This window comes from Myotis yumanensis, unplaced genomic scaffold (assembly GCF_028538775.1).
Source record: "Myotis yumanensis isolate MYYU_CA2020_CCGP unplaced genomic scaffold, mMyoYum1.0.hap1 SCAF_10, whole genome shotgun sequence".
Classification (NCBI taxonomy): domain Eukaryota; kingdom Metazoa; phylum Chordata; class Mammalia; order Chiroptera; family Vespertilionidae; genus Myotis; species Myotis yumanensis.
In genome coordinates this window covers 7,216,455-7,236,261 of record NW_027223761.1, presented here as the reverse complement: position 1 = coordinate 7,236,261, position 19,807 = coordinate 7,216,455, and the positions used below count along the sequence as shown (strand labels likewise).

Below are 19,807 nucleotides of genomic sequence, written 5' to 3'. Positions count from 1 at the left end.
TAAACTGACTAGTTTGCAGAAAGTAGCAGGTAATATTAGCTGTTAAGTTGACTCCTTTGGTTCTATTGTGAAAGCAAAGAATAAAAATTCAGCTGTCTCCTGTGGCTGTAATTAGCTTGGTGACTGAAAATACACTTCGTCATGTTTCTGTGTGGGTGGTACTGGCCCCGCAGACAACCTTCGGAAGCTCATTGCAGGCACAGCAGGGCGGGCAATGTGGCTGGGGCCTCTGGCACATTGGGGAGCAGGAGCTGGAGCAGGCCAGCACAGCGATATTTGGAACAGCCTCCTTCTGATACTTCATTTCTCTGTTTCAACCCCCTTGTCTCCCACCCGGATCCAGACTCTGAGGCGAAAGCCCGAGGTAGAGGCAGAGCTGTGAGTTCTCGGGAGCAGAGCTGGGGCAGAGCGGGGACACTGCGGCCAAGGGTCACCTGCCCCCCCACACCCTCGGGCGGAAGGGGGCCGCAGTGGGGCTCTGTGACTCCTCCTGGGGCTGCCTTCCTTCTCAGCAGGGCAAATGGCAGTATCTGCCGGCCACACAGGTAGTTTTAAAATTTCTAGTCACCACATTTTAAAAAAGTGAAAAGGAACAGGTGAAATTCGATTTAATAATCTTTTTTTAAAACATATTTTTATTGATTTCAAAAAGGAAGGGAGAGGAGAGATAGAAACATAAATGATGAGAGAGAATCATGGATCCGCTGCCTCCTGCACGCCCCACACTGGGGATCGAGCCTGCAACCCTGGCATGTGACCTGACCGGGAATCGAACCGTGACCTCCTGGTTCATAGGTCAATGCTCAACCACTGAGCCACACCAGCCAGGCCAATTTAATGATTTTATTTAACCCAATATATCCAAAACACTATCATTCCTATATGTAACCAAAGTAAAAGTGGTTGTTCCGTTTCACGTTCTTCGTGTACCAATCCTAACATTCAGTGAGTGTTTCGCACTCACCACCATCTTAGTCCACACCAGGCCCAGGGCAAGTGCCAGGAGTCTGAGGGTCAGGTGTGGAGGGGAGGGAACAGGTCCCCAGCCCATTCTGACCTGCAGAGCCCAGAGGCAGCCAGGATCCAGCACAGCAGGGGAGCCCACCTGCACCCTGGGGTGGGGACCAGCGCTGCAGCCAGGTGTGCTGAGCTGAAGCCTAAAAGCCAGGGACAGGCCACTGGAAGCCGTGACCCCTGTGGGTTGCTCAAGGGGGAGGGTTTAGCAAGTCAGCACAGCTTTTAGGAAAGTCAGTGTGAGAAGTACAGCCACATGCAGGTGCGTATAGTCATGTGATGCAGCCAGAGACTTGTTCCCAAGGCCAAGAGGCCCCGCGTCGTCACGTGACCTAAGAGAAGGCTCTCCCCCATCCCCACCCCCTCGCAGCATTCCTCTGGGTCTTCAGGTGTGACTGCCTCCCCCTCGGGATGCACCATCACCACCGGTCCTCAGAGCTTCTGCCAGGGGCTGGCTTTCCCGCACCCAGACAGGGCACACATCTCCTCAGCTAGGAAGCACTTGAAGTTTTTGGGACAATCACCTTTCTAACTGGACCACACGAATTTTAATTCCCTGCCCTGTGGGTCCCCAGCTCACTCCCGGCTCCGCCCCCTGCTGGCCCCAGGATGGCAAGGGCGTCTGTTCCTTCATAATTGTGTCTTGTTCCCGATGTGCACCGATCTAATGCACGTGATTACAATCCAGCGGTATCTTTTTTATCTTTTTAAATCCTCACCGAGGATATGTTTTTTATTGATTTTTTTTAGAGACAGGAAGGGAGAGAGAGAGACATTGATTGGTTGCCTCCCGTAGGCACCCTGACCAGGGACTGAACCTGAAACCTGGGTGTGTGCCCTGACTGGGACTTGAACCCGCCGCCTTTTGGTGTACAGGACGACACTCCAACCACTGGGCCACCCGAACAGGGCTCCAGCTTGTCGTAAAGCACTCTGGTGGTGGTGACAGACAGGCACAAGGAAGGAAGACACGGAAACACTTGCTGGTTTTTATTTTGCCACGAGAATAATTACCAAAGGGGAAATCTTAAATTATAACAACACAGCTTCAAAGGAGAGGAGGGGCTGGCTGACTCGGGGAGTTGGCACAAGCTGACCCATCGTCTCAGAATCTGACCTCCTGGGACGGGAGGGCCTTGCCCGGCTCCCTCTGGGCTGACTGCTCTGTGTCTTCCCAGGACGCCGCCGAGGGGAGCATGGGCACCAGGGCCCCGGCCTCTGCAAAGAGACGACGCTGGGTGATGAGCCCCTGCTGTCCGCACGGAGGACATCACAGCCCCAGCTCGCCTTACAGGGTCCAGACAGAACAGAATCAGCCTGGACTCTCAAACTCACACAAAATCGTGACGTGTGAAACTTGACAACCAGCTGTCTCTTGTGAGCATCACAGCGTCCATCTCCCCGGCCCCCGCCCCCACCTGCACGGTTAACTCTCAGAGCGCAGGCCTCCCGCGGGGCGGCTGGACCTGTGAGCTTATCTGGCAAAGGCCAGACCCTCACTGTTGAATGAATGACAAGCATGAAGCACAGACAGCAAAGCCAGGGTTGAAATGGGCAGGGGGAGCCTCATCGTCGGCAGCGTCTGCAGGAGGTCCAGAGCCGAGGGCCATGCATTTAAACGCAGCCTGCCCCAAACCCAAAGGAAAGCCCACATCTGACGGATGGGCCCCTGTTCAGTTGCAGTGCTGACGAGACCTGGTCTCAGACGCCTGTGAGGAGCCGGGCAGTGGGGCACTGTGGCCGGACAGGGACGTCAATAGTGCACGGAGAGAACGGAACCCTGAGGCGCTCTCTCTCTCTCTCTCTCTCTCTCTGGGAACAGTAGGTCTGATGACCCTTTCCAGGGACGGTGTGGGACTGGCAGCAAGCCCAGCCCTGCTTTAGCTAGTTCCAGTTCCCGGGCTGTACCTCCAACTAGCAGGCGTGGGGATCGGTCGCTGCAGAAGTCTAGAGAACCCTTTCCGTTTTAAGTGCCCAGGGTTCTAGGAGGTGGAAATGTAAATCGGCCACATTTCACTGACCTTTGAGATGCAAGAAAGTCAGAAACTCCATTATCTTGCGCACATCATCATCGCTCCAGGGCAGCGGCCCGTCAGAGTCACCTAGAAACCAAAAGGATCGACATTTACTACTTACACAGGTGCTCCGGGCACCCCGAGGTCATGAACCCCAGCATCTCTGTCACCCATCTCGGGGACCCCTCTCCTGGAGGCCCCAAGTCCGGAGGACTCTCTGCTGTCCCTGTGCCGCCCAGCATCTTACTCCCACTGTCGTTTCTGTTGCTAGCAGTGGACAGATGTGGCCAGGCCCAGCTCGGACCACTGCCCTGTGTGCCCAGAGGTGGACAGTGGAGGGCCTCGGAGCCCTGGGACCCGTCCCCTCACCTGCCCTCGCGCCGTCTTCAGGCTGCAGGTCCCGCTTGCCAGCAAGGCCGTGCTTGTCATGGAATGACCTGTGTTTGTCAACAGCATCTGTTTGCAGAGCAGAGCAGACAGCCCCTGAGTGTCGTTACTGTACCCTCCCCTCCCCCCCCCCCAAAGGACCTGACTACCACGGCAGCCCAGTGTGGGAACCACAGGAGGGAGGACAGCGTGTACCCGGGGCCCAGTCCATCACCAGGTGCTGGGACTCCACAGGACCAGGGCCCAGAGCCCACAGGCCTGGCGCAGCGGGGAGCACAAGGCTCCCAGGGGTGCTGGCAGGCGACCGGGGCTCAGGGCCTATGTTTCTGAAAACAAGGGAGGTACCGAAATATTTCTATTTTTCAAAGACCACTCTGGCAACTGTGTGGGAGATGGATCGGAGCCAGGGAGAGAGGGGGGAGGGGCGGCGGGGAGAGAGACAGACAGACAGACAGACAGACATGCTTGGGGTGGGGTAGGTTGGGTGACTGTGTGTGCATTGGGTGGTGTGCTTCTTGAGAGCTCCCTTAGGAAACTATTGGAAGAAAGCATGAGGGCTCTATACCAAGTGGCCTGGGATGAGGAGAGGGGGCTGGATTTGGGGCGACTTAGGAGATAAAGGAGAAGAGGGGACGAGGGCGAGGACGGCTCAGGGTTTCTGGCTGCTGGGCCTGGTGGGCTGTGTCATCCACAAGCCGGATGAATGAAAATTAACTCATTTTCCCAGGACAGAGCTCCTGGCACGAGATTGAGAAAGGCAGTAAGTGAGCTGATCCAGCGGACGGCTGGGTGCCCGCTGCAAACGCGTTCTTCCGGTGCTGTTTCTACATGGGCGGTGGAGGTCATGCGGGCGGTAGAGGTCAAGGGCAAACCATTAGGCTGTAAGGACTTCCCACAAAGAGTTGTCTGCATGCCAGCTCCTGGGGGTCCAACTCAACAGAGACTTAAAACTTCACAGTGGAAAAGGGTGTTTCCCAACTCAGGGTGAAAAGTCTCCTTGACATGCTGTCAACATTCCAAAGTGACATTTTTGCTAACGGTTCCTCCTGTTTCGGGGGCCAGGAGCACCCAGAGACGAGGTGCTCTCCGAGGGAGAGAGCTCAGGGGTGCGAAGGGTGCAGGGTCCTGCCTGGCCCACCTAGTGTTTGCCATCAGTGCCGGGCTCTCAAGGACCCCCGGGCGATGGATAAACCGTCTGAGCAGGAGAAAGTATGTACTTAAACTCCAGGATTAAGGACTAAGACAGCTCCCGGGCAGTTTAAACGGGTGGAGGCAGCCCTGAGGAATGTGGGCAAAAGGGAGAAGGCAGGAGACGGGGTGCCAAGGGCCACAGGGGGGTCAGGATTCAAGGCAGAGTCAGGCACCTCGAGGCTGGGGGAGGGCAGGTGGGGTCAGGGCAGGGACTGAGTGACTGAGTCCCTCTAGGCCCTACGGGAGGGGAGTGGGGGGTGTGGCTTCAGGGAGGGCGATGTGCCACCTAGAGACGTGGCAAGTGCCATTAACCTAAGGGGACCCCATCCTCCAAGCCTCAGGAAGTGCCCCTGCGCTTCATCTAACACTGGACCAGCCTCAGGTCAGAGTGACGCCCAGCAGCTCAGAAACGGCAGGATTCACACTCATGGCTGCCGCAGCGGCAGGTGCAGCGTCTGCCGGTTCAGGTTCTCGGTCACTTACTTGGACCCAGAAGGTAGCCAGCGCTGTTCAGGGTCCAGCCCCTCTTCTCCTTCACCTGAGACGGGAGAAAGGGGCCGATGGCCAGACCTGCCTGGCCCAGCAGCCTGCGTGGGGCCGCATGGCGGGAGGCTGGACTCCCCACCACGGGCCCAGTCACATAATGAGCCGGCGCAGACCGTTCGGGGAAGAGGCCCAGCTCTCCAGGCAGAACATCGGTCGGATCACACGCACTTGCGAAAGGCCGGACATGGCAGGGCCCGTGCGCGCATCGGACAAGCCAGAGACCAGCCCCATCCGCACCGCTCGCTTCTCGGTGAGCCCGGACCGGCTCCAGTGTGACCGACCCTCTGCGGGAGAAGCTGCGGCTCGGCGTCCAGTCCCCGCTCACTGGCTCCCAGCAGGCTGTCCTCGCACCGCACACACCGGGGAGGAGCGATGGCGGGAGGACCCAAGGGGGGAGCGTCCCCGCCGGCCCCCCGCCCCCCACCCCCGCTCCCGGCACCAGCGCCCACACTCCGCCCCCTCTGCCCGGAGGGGTGACGGCGCACTTACCGGGGACCCGAGGGTGGCCGACAGGGCGGCGAGGAGCAGCGCGGCGAGCAGGAGGGCGCCGCCTCTGGGCATCTGCAAGGGAAGGGGCGGCGGGAGCCGCGCACGTCGGGGCGGAGCTCGGACCCCGACCCGGCCGGACGGAGGGTGAAGGGGACCGAGGACCCAGCGGTTTGCACCCCCGGACAAGGGACAAGGGACGGGGCAGAGGCGCCGCGCCCCTCGGTGCATCCACCGGCCGGCGGGCGCTCGCAGCGGAACTCGGGGAGAGGGGCGCCTCCCCCGGGGCCTCCGACGCACGCGGTACCTTGAGCAGCGGCGGGTCCCGGGGGGTCAGTTTCCGGCGGGGTGTCTGCTGGTCTGGGCGTCCGGTAGGGTCGGGTCGGGTCGGGTCGGGCCGGGGCGCTCACCGCATGGCACGGCCCGGGATGCGAAGGAGGAGCGTGCGGCGACTGGGTTCCCCCGACGTGTCTGTGCCCAGAGCTGCCGCTGCCCCGCTATTTATGCGGCTGGTCCCGAGCCACGTCACGGAGCTCGGGTCCCGCCCCCTCCCCGAATCCCGAGGGGGCGGGAGAGACCGCAACTCGGCTCCTTAGGGGGCTCCACGCTTCGCGGCAGGGCGCGCAGTGGTCTGCATGGGGTGGGGGGGGGGGCGCAGTGGTCTGACTGGGGGAGGAGTGAGGGGACGCGGAGAGACCCCATCACCGTGAATGGAGAGCCCGAGCAGCTCCCACAAACACCCGGGTCCTTGCTGTGAGGGAGAGCCCCACCCCTACCCGGGATCCTGGTCCTGGGGAGAGCGAAGCCCCCTCCCAGCACAGCGCCCCCTACGGGAACGCCGCTGAGCTCCAGACACCCCGGGACCACCCCTCAGTCCCAGCAGGACAGCCCGGGGCACCCTGTCTGCTGACTGGCACCCAGCTCTTCCCCTCTGGGTGCCGGTACTTTGCTAAAAGGGGGCACATCGGCCAGGGCTGTTGGGCTGTGGGCCCCAGGAGTCCATTCCCATCCGGAGCTGTGGGTGCCCCCCACTTCCCATGGGCACTGCTGGCTTAGGGCGGGCCCCTGCCAATGTTCTCCTGCTGACTCCCGGGCTCAGGACACAGCTGCTTTGAGCGGGATCAGGTAGTGGTCAAGCCCTTGGGGACCTGGGGGGCCTGGAGGGGACACCAGCCCAGGCTCCCAGAGGTGGCGGGTGGGCAGGGCACGTGGGCAGGGCAGTAGCAAGAGGCTGTGGCAGGTGGCACAGGAATCGGGCAGGAATGGGCCCTCCTCTCCTTGCTCCAGGAATACCTCCTGAGCTCGGGCCAGGCCCAGTGGGTTCCTCCCTGGCTCACAGACACCGGGCACACGGGCACCTCCAGACTTCTAACGAGGGATGAGGCTGGCAGGCAAAAATTTGCCTGAGCCCCTCCTCCCTGGCCATGGAAGTCAGCAGTGGCGCGCAGAGGCAGCCCCTGCCGGTAGGTGGTGCCGCCGGCCTCCAGCCAGTCACTGGGAGGCGCAGCCCTCGCCCCACCCGCCCAGCTGAATGTCGGATTGACCGATGTCACCGGGGCCTGGAGTGAGCAGGATCCAGGACAAATGGCAGTAACAGTGATGCTAGCCTCCTTCTAGCCTACATCTCAGTTTTATGAACCTTTTGTGCAGACAGCTCCAGGGGAGAGCCATTTTCCTCTGCACGATGACAAAGGACCTGGGCGCTTGAGGACTTGGGTCAAGGCCAGCAGGTGGACAGGAGGCAGCAGGGTCCTCGCCTGGGTGCCAAGCGCTGCCCTGGTTTGCTGGAGGGCGAAGAGGGTGCTGGCAGGGAGAAGAGGCTTGGAGAGGGGTCTCGGGAACAGACTCCCGGCTGTGATGGGGTGACAGGGTTGTTCTCAAGGTCACGGTCTGACTCCCATTACTCCTATTTCTGGCAGCTGGGGTGGGAGGACAGCAAGGGGCAGGGGGCCTGACCAGGACGCACAAACTGGTTTCTGAAGTCCACGGGGATTCCGAGGGCACATTTTCCCTGGGAGACAGCTGAGAGCGGGAGAGCAGAGTTTTCTGTGACTCATCACAGGAGTGATGGTGACACCCTGTCATGCCCTGTGCCTTGTATGTAGGCCGTGTTGGGGAGTGGTGCCCCGGCCTCTGAGAACTGCTGGTTTCTGTGTGTGTGGGGGGGGTGGGGGGGGGGGGTCCTGCCATCGCTCTGAGCACTCCCTCTTCTTCTGAGAACACAAGTGCCCCGTGCACGGTGCATCTGGGCCAGCGCCACCCTCTCCTGTGGCCCAGGTTAGATAGGTGCCTCTTGCCGCTGCCGAGAGCCTGAGGACCCTCTGATCTTGACTCACTTGGTCAAGGAGCCTCTCGGTCTGAAGAAGCAGAGATTCTCAGCTGAAAAGTTGGGCCCAGAACGCCCGGCCCCGGAGCCAGCATTCAGGTCTCACGTGGGGAGGACGCCCGGCCACCTGGTCGAGTGATGCACGCAGGTGGGCGTCAGCATTGTGTCCGAAAAGCCCAGCCCTTTCTGGAAGCAGGACCCTCCTGAGTGCAGGGCCCGGGGTGGCCCGGGAGCCGGCGAGGGTGCTGGCATGGACCGAGGGGCGTTGGCACGCAGACTAGAGAACAAGAACGTGCCCTCTGGCTACTTTCCCCACGTGTCCCATGGAAAATCACCAGCCATCTTCTCGGGTATCATGAATCCATTTAACAAAAACCACACTGCCCCCAAGTTCCTAGGTCTCTCCCCAGGACCCCACGTGGGGACACACAGCAGCTGCTTCTCCTTGGTCTGGGCGGGGAAGAGTTAGGCGGGTGCGGGAGGACCCAGACCGAGCCAGGCAGGAGCGGAGGCGCAGTGATTTCCGCCGCAGATGCGTCAGACCAGGAGGGCAGCGCACGTCACGTCGGGGCAGCGTCTGCCCCGGCACAGGCTGTGCTGGCACCGCGGCCACACTCTAATGGGTCCGTGTGCTCAGCGACGACCCAGTGAGTGTCACTGTCAACCTGTCATCCTGAAGACAGGCCAGCGTGTGGCGGACAAAATGGGGCACCATTACAGTAATGGAACTAAGCAGAAAGCATAATTTCATCCTTGCGTCGTGAGCTGGCCCATCTTCCCTTAGAAGTCCTGTTCACCGCCATCAAGAAAACCAACCGGGTCTGCCGAGCAGGCAGAGCAAGGGTGCGGAGAAACCCGGGCTGTGCCCGCACCGGAGCTCAGCCATGGGCTGGGGAGGCTGCCTCCTCACGCCCCACAATGGGGATCAAGCCTGCAACCCGGGCATGTGCCCCGACCGGGAGTCAAACCACGTGTGACCTCTGGGTTCATAGGTCAATGCTCAACCACTGAGCCATGCCAGCTGGGCTAACGTTGGCTTTTATTTGACCTTGCTGACATGTGTGTGTCCTTGAACCTCCCCTTCCATGACTTCTAGCTGCTAACCCCACCCCTACCCAGCCCCACTCCAGTAACACAGTCCGCGGAAATGTCCTGGCGTTGCTTGAACTCTTGGCGTGGGTTTGAGCATTCACTCCTCAGGGTGCGGGAGGCGCGTGAAGACTTGCTTGCTTTGTCCAGAGAAGCAGCTGGGGCTGTTACTGGGGGTGCCGGCTGAGGAGGAGGGGGAGGCAGGCGGACAGGAGGGGTTAGTGGTTTGGTGAGGGGATCCCCTCCTCCCGTTAGGCAGTCTTTGGGGAGACCCCTCCGCCCACTTCTTTGAACATCTTTCTGGTCAGAGACACGTCCAGCTGTAAATGGGGTCTTTGTAATGGACGGGCCTGGCAGCACCCACTGACATCAGGGTCTGGGTCCAGAAGGAGTTCCGTTGGAGGCTGGTGCAGGCCCTTCGCAGGCTGCCTCCGGCCGGGCCCCAAGGCTGTTTTCATGGTTGCAGTTTGTAAACTTTGAGATAAGCCGTGAGCACAGTCTGTCCAGACCCGGAGCTTCCCCATCTCTTCCTCACACCACGGCCGCCCTCGCACCACGGCCACCCTCGCACCACGGCCAGCCTCGCACCACGGCCACCCTCGAACCACGGCCTCCCTCACACCACGGCCGCCCTCGCACCACGGCCACCCTCGCACCACGGCCACCCTTGCACCACGGCCACCCTCGCACCACGGCCTCCCTCGCACCACGGCCACCCTCGCACCACGGCCACCCTCGCACCACGGCCTCCCTCGCACCACGGCCGCCCTCGCACCACGGCCTCCCTCACACCACGGCCGCCCTTGCACCACGGCCGCCCTCGCACCACGGCCGCCCTCGCACCACGGCCTCCCTCGAACCACGGCCGCCCTCGCACCACGGCCGCCCTCGCACCACGGCCGACCTCCCACCACGGCCGCCCTGCCGGCACATCAGGTTCTCCTGGGAGGAGCTGAGTTGAGGCTGCTTGGCCTCTGTGCTTCGTGGGCCGGTTCAGGGCCAAGTGCTGCTGCCCCACCCCCACCCCCTGCCCACAGCGCCCACCTCAGGACAGGTGGCCGAACGTGCCCTGCAGAGTGGCTGGCTCGGCCCTGAATGCTGTCACCTCACAGGGAGGTGGGTGAACCAAGCCCAGGTCCCCGGAAGGAGAGTCATCGGCTGTCCTGGGGCCATCAGGCCTCTCCTTGAGCCCACAGCCCCACACCAACTGCCCCGCGCGCACACACTCTGAAAACTCAACTCTCCCAGGAGGTTCTCGGTGAGTGGGGTGGGGGACCTGGCTCTGGATGGTCATCTAATGTGTCCTGGGTCTGGCTGAACCCTCCTGGCCCCCCCATGTGGAGCCCCTTCCTCTCCCTGCTGCTCCCTCCCTCCCCGGCCCTGGGCTCCACCAGGAAGCCCCCACTTCCCAGCCTGCCCTCCCACCAGCCTCTAGCCCTGCCCCTCCCACCTCCATGCCAATATCCCCCCCCAGTGGTGAGTCCATTCAAACCAGCTTCCCAGGGGGCATTGCTGCTGGTCACAGGCTCTGCTGGGAGCCCGGGAATCCACCTGTGCCGGGTGACTCACCAGGTGGGTTTTCCTGGTGGCTGGGGCTGGAGGAGGGCAGAGCGATGCCCTGCGGCTGGGGTGCTGGGAGCTGGTGACTCAGCTGCAGGCCCTGGGCAGTCGCACCTGTTTCCTGGCCCTGAGTCAGGCCCACGGCAGCCCCCCCCCCCCCCCCCCGGGGCCATGTGGGAGCCCATCTGGCTAACGGGATGTGGATGCCGAGGGAGAGGGCAGGTGGCTGGGGGTGGGGGGGGCCAAAGGGAGGGCTGTTGTCGGAAGCGAGGGGGCGTTGTGCCTGGGGCCTGGGCTCTGCAGAAAGGCGCCCGCCTCTCAGGGCCGGATACTCAGAGGACTTCGGAGACAACGAGCATTCACAGCTCTTTAGTAGGAGAACCCACATACGAAAAGGTGCACAGTGAGTGCTGGGCCGGCTGCATGGCTGAATGTTGGGTCCTGCGTTTCTCTTTAGTGACTGCTTCCTCCTCCCAGTTGTCTGAGCCTCCATGTGGCTTCGGGCTCTGTAGCCACTGACCCCGGGCGCCGGCCTGAGTCAGCCGGCCAGAGCCTGTCAGGGTGACGGTGTCTGGCGTGTGGCCAGCTCGGTGTGGACGGAGTTGAGAGTCACTTAGAAGGGAGTGGGCACAGCAATGGCTATTGGTTCACATCCCTGAGAGCCGGCTGTCCTGTCGGGAAAAGCTCACACCCCCACCTGCTTCATCCACTCCTGTGTCCGCAGGTAGTTTGGGGAGAACAAAGGAAACCTAGGGGAGGCTGGGAGAGGTGCCGGTGGGCGGGGTGGTGGGATCTGTCAGCAGCCCTCCCTGGGCCTCCTGCCCTCACCGTGCTGTGCACTCCCCCCCCCCCCCCCCCCCCCCGCCCCCGTGCACTCCGGACTTCCCAACTTCCCAGGGTGGGATAGGCCTGCAGGGAGCGGGGGAGGAGGGCCTTGCCAGACCCCTCTCTCTTGAAGGCCCACTGCAGTCTCCGTATTGAGTTACCTTAAGTGCTTATTGTCAAAGCTGTAATATTTGAAAAAGCAAACCAGAACAGCGTGAAACAGAGTAAAATTCACCCATAATCATATCACTTTTTAAGTTTTTAAAATCAGAAATGCAAGCGCTGTACCCCTGCTTCTCGAGGAGCCTCTGCCCCGGGCACGTGTGTTCTCCTCCCGGTATTCCCGTGCTCACTGCGGTCATACATGCAATTTAAAAACAAAGCAAAATGGGTGTTGCTGTGTGATGTCTAACTCGTTGCTTCCATTTGCGCATCTCAGCGGCCTTTCTGGTGGAGGGCCGCCGCGTTCCTTCCCGCTATGGCCAGCACAACTCCACCGCCCGGCGCCTGACCCAGCGGACCTTCCCTCATCGGGACAGGCGCCCGGTTCCCAGGGTCCTGGGATGGGAAGGCCTCCTCACGCAGACATCTTCCGGGCGCGGGTGAGATGGAGAGTGAGCCGTGAGGACAGCGGAACCGGGTGTGGCTGTTCCAGCTCCTTCCAACAACGACAGCCCCTGCAGAGCCCACGTGCCCTTAGCCCCAAACCCTGGTCGGTGCCAGCAAACCTCTAAGCCTTTGCTGGGCTGCTGTTAAAAAGCACCACAAGCCAGGCGGCTTAAACAGCAGACAAGCATCGCCTCGATTCTGGAATCTTCTGAGGGCTGAGGGGCATCTGTTCTGCTGGCCCAGTCTGGGCATTTCTTGGACTCGCACACGTGTGGCCTCCTGTGTCCGGCTCCCTTCTTGGAGCAGAGAGAGTGTGGTCGAGAGTGTGAGAGCTGCATTCCCTTTTCAGGCCGAAGGACACTGTCTTTGACGAAGGACCATGTGTGCTTGTCCGTTCACCTGTGAGGACACTGCGGGTGTTCCCACCTTTGGCGGTTGTTATAATGCCGCCATGAACATTCGGGTGCACATTTTGTTTGAACACCCTTCGCAGGTCTTTGGGGTGTATCCCTAGAAGTGCAGGTGCTGGGTCATACACTCATTCCACATGGAACTCTTTGCAGAACTTTATTTAAATGTTTTATATTTCGTTCATCGTGGATGATGTACATTTATTTTTTAAATATGTTTTTATTGATTTTTTGGAGCGACAGGAAGGGAGAGGGAGAGAGAGAGAGAAGCATCGATGAGAGAGAAGCATGAAAAGGCCAGTGTGGGCTCCGTGTGTTTTCACAGGAGACGCAGAGCTGCTGGGAGAGCAGACGCGATGCCAATTAAGAGGAAACCAGGTGGACAGGTCCTTCGCGGTAAGAGCTTCCTCCCGCCCCCCGCCTCCCCCAAGCCCATTGACAGCGGAACAAATCCCGCCCCCGGGGAAAAAATTAAATTCTCAAACCCTGTGATTGTATTTGAAGAGGCAGGATGACTTCCCCAAGGAAGGATCTGCCAATTACCTCCGCCGGCCATCCTTCTCCCGCAGCACAGCTGTCCTGCACGCTGCCCAGACAAGGCCCGCCCCCGCGGCGTCACCAGGGAGACTGCGCCCGGTGGGGAGGGGGCTGCGGTGGAGGCTACTGCTGTGATTTTAGCAGAAACACACAGAAGCAGCTAGTGAAGTGGCCCAGGGTCTCCGGCCGCCGCGCTGGCCCCGCCCGAGCCCAGCAAGTGCTTGTCCGGGAGTCTAGGCCCAGTCTCTCCCAGCCTCCCGCGTCCAGTGTTTTGGGCTCTTTATTGCAGGTAATAAACTGCCCCAAAACTTGGTGGTTTAGCCCAGGCAGTGTTGCTCAGTGGTTTGAGCACCGGCCCGAGCACCAAAGGGTCGCAGGTTTGATTCCTGGTTAAGGGCAGGTACCTGGATTATAGGTTCCATCCCAGCCCTGGTCAGGGTGCATGAGGGAGGCAACCAGTCGATAGTTCTCTCTCCTCTTACTCCCTCCCTTCCACTCTCTCTAAAAAAAACATCAATGGGAAAAATATCCTCAGGTTAGGATTAACCAAAACAAACAACATAGGATCTAGTGGTTAAACAACATGGATTTGGTCTTGGTTTTGCACGGTGGGAGGATTTGGCAGAGAGAGCTCATTTCTGGGGCCGGCCTGGCTCAGCCAGGGCAGGTGACTCGTGGGCGGGGCCTTCCTCCTCCTCCAAGTGGCTACTGGGCTTCCCCTCAGTATGGGGCTGAGTTCCAGAAGGGAGGGGAGGCCACACCTCTGCCCGGTTCTATTGGCCGAAGCAGTTTCAGGTTCCATCCAGATGCAAGGGGCGTGGCAGGAGACCCCGCCGCTCCAAGGGCACGTGTGGAAGTATTTGTGGTGATTTTTAATGCACCACATCTGTTACGACCGAACTCAAGGGCTCGCTGCTTGGGCGCTCTGTGCAAGAGCCATGGACGGGCAGTTGTGCTTACTTGCAGCAAGTAAAGAAGACGGGGTTGCATCCCAACTGCCTCCAGAGGGAGGGTGGCCATGGCTTATGGGCACCGTTGGGTCAGGGACATGTTGGTTGCAGCTGACTTCCTACGGGCTCAGCCTGTTTACAGCTACTGCTAACCACCGTGCTGCGTTCTAACCTTAGCGAGCACAGCATTTGGTAGGCATGGCCAGACCCTGAGACTCTTGTCCGACCGAACATCCAGTCTTGCTGCTCCTCCCTGCCCAGACCCCACTCTGTGGCAGCCGCTTTGAGTGTTCCAAAGAGTAGGCTGGTGTGGCTCAGTGGATTGAGCGTCACCCCATGCGCCAAGAGCTGCTGGTTCGATTCCTGGTCAGGGCATATGCCCGGGTTTTGGGCTCAATCCCCAGTGGGGCGGCATGCAGGAGGCAGTATCATCCATGTTTCTATCTTCTATCCCCCTCTAAAAAGCCAATAAAAACATATTTAAAAAAACAAAACGGGAAGACCATTAAAAAGCAAGAGTGGGTCCAACCACAGCGCTTTCTTACCAGGAAACCCGGAAGCCCCATCACTGCCCGAGGACTGGTGTTCAAACGATGTTGGCAGGCATCCGAGGCTGGCCATCCCTCCGGCTGCCCCAGCTTTCGCTCCCCAAACACTTGGTCTACCCACCAGGAGAGACTGATGGAGTTTGGGATATCTGTGCTCAGTTGGCTATTTCCAGTTTCGAGCCATGAAAAGCCAGTGATTAGTTTGCATAATGAAGAGAGTCGCCGGTGACCTTCAGATAACTCAGTCTGACCTGGAGTCTCTGACTGTGAGGAGGGAGAACAGAGCATTTGCTTTCTCCTTTTGAAACAGTTCAGCCATGAAAATGAGGTTGCTTTATACTATAAACTCGCAGTGGTTCTCAACCTTCCTAATGGCGCGACCCTTTCATACAGCTCCTCATGTCGTGGTCACGCCCAACCATAAAATTGTTTTCGTTGCTACTTCATAACTGTAATGTTGCTACTGTTAGGAATCGTCATGTAAATATCTGATATGCAGGGTGTACTTTCATTGTTCTCTACCCACAGGTTGTGAATCGCTGCTTTATAGCCTGTTATCCAAGAAGGTGTTTCAAAAGTATCTTAAAACGTTCCCTCTCCAAGAAGCAGTATATAGCAGTAAAGTTGCATTTTCACCAAGGATGACATGTCCAGAGAAAAGTGCTTAGAAACAGAAGGAATGGCCATGAGACAGCGACACTGGTCACCTCCAAGGAGGTGTGTGTGTGGCGGGGGGGTGGGCGGGGGGGAGGCAGGAGGAGAACAGGAGGGGCAGGAGGGCAGGAGGGCTGGAGGGGGTGGAGGCCCTGAGGAAGCCAGCCCTCCTGGGCGGCTCAGTCCCGAGGGAAGCGACTGAGCGGTGAGGCAGATGAAAGCGCTGTCGCTGTGCCAGGCCCGGGGCGCCCACCCTGCGCTCAGGTGCAGCTGCTGAGTCCCATTAGCAGCAGCTTCTTTGCTCTGTGTCTGAACTACAATAATCTGGCTCCTTTGGTCACTTTGGTTTGATCTCGCTTTCCCAGCCCGGGGGGGGGGGGGGGGGGGGGGTGCCTGAGAGAGTCCATTACAGGAGCTTTCATCTGAGGGTCTTTGTGAGTCAGAGGCCCCGGTGGGCCCGCTGAGCAGGGAGGGGCTGAGGAGACAGGGGGTGGGCAGATGCCGGCAGGCCAGGCTCAGGGCACGCGTGGGCAGCTGGGCCGGGGAGGTGGCTCCCTGGGGTGGGGGGCGTTTCCATGGGCGGGGGCTGCCTTCCGAGCCCCCGAGGAAGCGTGCATGCTGACCTTCCAATGTGGCAAATGTTTCATCCATTGCAGCGTGTTGCCAATGTGTGGCCGGCAGCACGACTCACCGCAGCCCGAAGGGAGAAGCGCCGGTGATGGACGCGGGATTGACGCACCGGCCCTGACTGCACATGGAACACATCCAGCCTTAGGGAGCGAGGGCATCCCACCTGCTGCGCCATGAACCCGCGGGCACGGCGCCGAGTGACAGGAACCGGGGCACAGGACAGACACGGCATGACCCACTTCTGCGAGGGCTCTGGTCATCACACCCACAGAGACAACATGCACCAGCGTTCCCAGGGGCTGGGGGAGGAGCAGGGCGGGGAGTGAGGGTTTGATGGGGACCGAGTTTCGGTTTGGGAAGATAGAATGTTCTGGAGATGATGGTGGGGATGGTCTTACAACAATGTGAATTCGGTTAATGCCACTGAATTGTGCCCTTAAAGATGCAGACAATGGTACATGTTATATGTTTTACCACAATTTTTTAAAAGTGAAAAAATCAGCCAGAAAGAATAATTATCCTCAACATCGTGTAATTATCTACAATTTCCGGGCTCTATTGTGTTCCCCAGAGAGAGGGGTGCGGTGGCGGGGGGAGGGCAGCGTGAGGCCCGGGAGCGGGAGGCGGTGTGAATAATCCACAGCCTCGCGGGGCGGCGGGGCCTCTTAATGCCCCGAGTGCTTTCTGATGATTACATAACTCCGCGCCTGTCAGAATCACGAGGGCGGCGTGACCCTCTGATGGCATTATCCCGACTCCTGCCACCTCATCTCCAGGGCGCTGTGATGGAGGGTTCTCAGAGGAACACTGTGGTGTCGATTGAAATTCCGGCCAGTGCTCCTGGCTTTGCTTCTCACCCGTAACCCATCTGCATGTGGGACTGTCCCCACGCAGACCAGCCCACAGCACGGGGTGTGGTCTTTATTTTCTTGGGGGGGCTATTCCTGGAGTTGGGTTGGTGCCATTTCCCCAGGATTCCTCTCCCTGGGGGTTGGGAGACCCTGTGGAGTTGTGGGCACGCAGGTGTCAGCATTGGGGCGAGTGCTCCCCAAACCAGGCCAAGCACAGAATCCTTTCCCTCCTGTCCCCTCGCCCCTTCTGCTTGGGCACTTGTCCATCAGCCACTGTCTGCAGCCCCAGAGCAGGGAGCTGAGTGAGTGTAGCAGGTGCCGTGGCGTGGAGACCAGAGCCCCTGTGCACCTGTCCCAGCCTCCGGGTGCTCGCGCTCGCTGCTGACCCCTTCCTGCACCGTTGCCATTGGGCCCTGCCCAGCTCAGAGACAAAGGAGGCTCCCCTCCTTCTGCACAGCCCAGTAACGACTGAACGTCCAACTTCTTCCCCAGGACGGGATAACCTGTGAGGCCTCGCACACCCGAGGTCCCGTGGGGCCAGGCCGAGGCTCGCATGGCTCCTCCTGCCCTCACCTCACAGGTTTCTCCTGAGGTCACTCCACTTCCACAAGCATCTGCCTCAGGCTCTGCTGGAGGTCACAGCCGAGGGTTTGGACTTATTCCGACCTGGGCTGGAGTTCTGCATCTTATAAGCTGTGTGAGCATCCACCAGCCCAGTGAGCCCCTGTCTTCCCACTTCATTAGCGTCGGCCGGCGCCGGGCAGCCTTTTTGTGCCATGAGGTTCCCCACCCCAATCAGGAGTTATGGGACAAGTCTGGGTACGTTGGGTCAGACCTCCTCCCTCAGAATCTGGGATTGTGGCCCCGCTGGTGTGGCTCAGTGGTTGAGCATCAACCCATGAACCAAGAGGTCTCAGATCAATTCTCGGTCAGGGCTCACGCCCAGGTTGCGGGTTCATCCCCAGTGGGGGACATGCAGGAGGCAGTTGATCAATGATTCTCTCTCATCACTGATGTTTCTCTTTCTCTCTCCCTCTCCCTTCCTCCCTGAAATCAATAAAAAAAATATTTTTACAAAAACAAAACAAAACAAGAATTTGGGATTGTGGCTAAACCTGAAAGCCGCCTGCTAGGAACCGCACCACCTCCAGCCCTCAGGAGGCTGGGCGGGGAGAGCAGAAATGGAGCCGCAGGGCCAGTGACTCCTCTGCCAGCGGCTGCCTGAGGCCCAGCTGCTCTCTTGTCCTTGAGGTTCCAGAAATTCATCTTGAGTAGATCCTCCTTTTTAGCTTAAGTTACCTCAGGTCACTTCAAGTCGATTTGTTACAACCCAAGACTCGGAGTAACTTGGAGCTGAAATCATTCACCTCCTTTACAATGCGGAAACCGGGGCTCAGAGGAGTGGAGGTCACCCAGCCGGAAAGGCCGAGCCGGGATCTGAAGCAGGTCCGTGGGCCCAGAGACTCCCCAGCCTGGGGAGTGCTGGCTTTGAACTCACCGGCCCCCACCCCAGGCCTCTCTAGCCCCCGGTCCTTGGGGCCTGCCTTCCACAGGATGCCCTGGGAGCCCTGCCCTCCTCCCCCCTCCCACTGGCCCTGAGTCATGGCTCTAACCGGGCAGCCGGGCTGCGGGGAGCCTGCTGAGAAAGGGAGGCTCAGGGGACCTGGCTCCATCTGGGAACAGCGCGCTCATGTGGACGAGAGTTCCCAGAACCCACAACGACGTCAGACCTTCCTCTCACAGCATGAGCCTCCCAGTGTGGAGCCCCCCCGCACACACACATGCCCCCCTCCGGTCCAGCTTCTAGACTGTTCTAGCCAGGAGGGCCCTGGGAGGCTGCTGGATGTTGGGTGACGGCAGGGAAGCTATGGCCGGGCCTAGCGCTGGCCTGGGACACAGAGATCCCGTGGAGCCCTGGACGGGGTCTCTGGACTTGGGGTCCAACCTGCACCCCCTTCCACCACGATATGCAGATCAGATGTCCTTGTCAGCTGGAGGAAGAGTCCAGCCAGCCGCAGAGTGAGCGTGCTGGTGTGGTACGGGGTGTGTGTGTGTGTGTGTGTGTGTGTGAGCAAGCATGTCCACCGTGCGTCTCTGGGTGGGACCTGAGCCTGGGTCGTGGCCCTCACCCTGCCTGGAATGACCTCCGCTGCTTCTGGGTGGGACAGACCCTTTCTGTCCCCAGGCCCTGCCTGGATCGCTGCTCCCTGCCCTCCGGCTCCTGAGCAGAGACCTGCCCAGCGAGGGGCAGGGCGGAGTCCCCTGCGCTCCACCTGAGCGGGGACTTGGGGCTGAGCGCTCTGTTCCTTTGCCACCCTGCCCGAATCCTGTCCTCGTGCTCACGACTCCCTCTCCACCCCTCTCCGCTGCCGCAGCGCACCCTCTGGAGAACATATGGACTCAGTTTGCCAAATCGAATTTGACTTATTGGGTTATTTTTGCCCTTTTAAAAAAGCATCACCATGCCTGGTAGGTTTCCTAATTGAATAACATATAGCAAATGAATTTTTATGTTTTAAAAAAAGCTAATCCCCTGAAAACGTCACGAAGCGGGGGCGCTCCTGCCTGCCTTCCGACTGTGGGGTGAGAATCGCCCCCACACCCCCTCCCCCGCCCCACCGGCCACAGGGGTCATTTAGAGCAAGAAGGAACCATCTGGCTACAGACAGCGCTGTTTCCGGGCAGGACAGGCCCCTGGCCCCCACCAAGGCTGGACTCCCCCGGGCGCTTCCCCTCCCCTTGTGACAGTCACCCAGCCAGCAAGGGGGGAGGCCCAGCTGCCAGCTCCCACCTAGTGCCCACCTGAGCCTCAGCTGTAGAGCGGGGCGTGGGTAACAGATTAGGAAGGACAGGCGGCCATGCCCCACGATCCGCCCAGCGGCCCGCCATCGGGTGTGGCAGCCGGGCTCTGGGACAGAAACAGGGACACTGGCCACCTGGGGGCCCGAGCAGCCAGGTGGGATGCCAGGGCGGTCCTCGCTCAGGCACCTGGCCCTCTGGGCTCTGCGTCCTCTGCTGCTCCCTGTGTGGTCTCAGCCGCCCGCACCGCTGAACCCAGACAAGCAGGGCTCCCACCCCGCAGGGTGTCGAGGAGAAGACGAGCTACTTTACGTCAAACTCTGAGACAGGACGGAAGAGGTGCTCCAGGGGCACTTGTCGCTCCCCAGCGTCCCCTCCAC

General features: G+C 60.0%; 1 protein-coding gene across 1 annotated transcript; it reads right to left on the bottom strand.

Annotated features, from left to right (window-relative positions):
* Nucleotides 1-1,989: 1,989 nt before the first annotated feature.
* LOC139017845 (galanin peptides-like) lies at nucleotides 1,990-6,100 on the bottom strand. Its single transcript, XM_070426466.1, has 6 exons — nucleotides 5,947-6,100; nucleotides 5,643-5,714; nucleotides 5,091-5,145; nucleotides 3,399-3,485; nucleotides 3,036-3,116; nucleotides 1,990-2,232 (listed from the first exon to the last, which is right to left on the bottom strand). The coding sequence occupies exons 2-6, from the start codon at nucleotides 5,712-5,714 to the stop codon at nucleotides 2,120-2,122; spliced, it is 408 nt and encodes a 135-aa protein (XP_070282567.1). The 5' UTR covers nucleotides 5,947-6,100; the 3' UTR covers nucleotides 1,990-2,119.
* Between the last annotated feature and the right edge of the window lie 13,707 nt (nucleotides 6,101-19,807).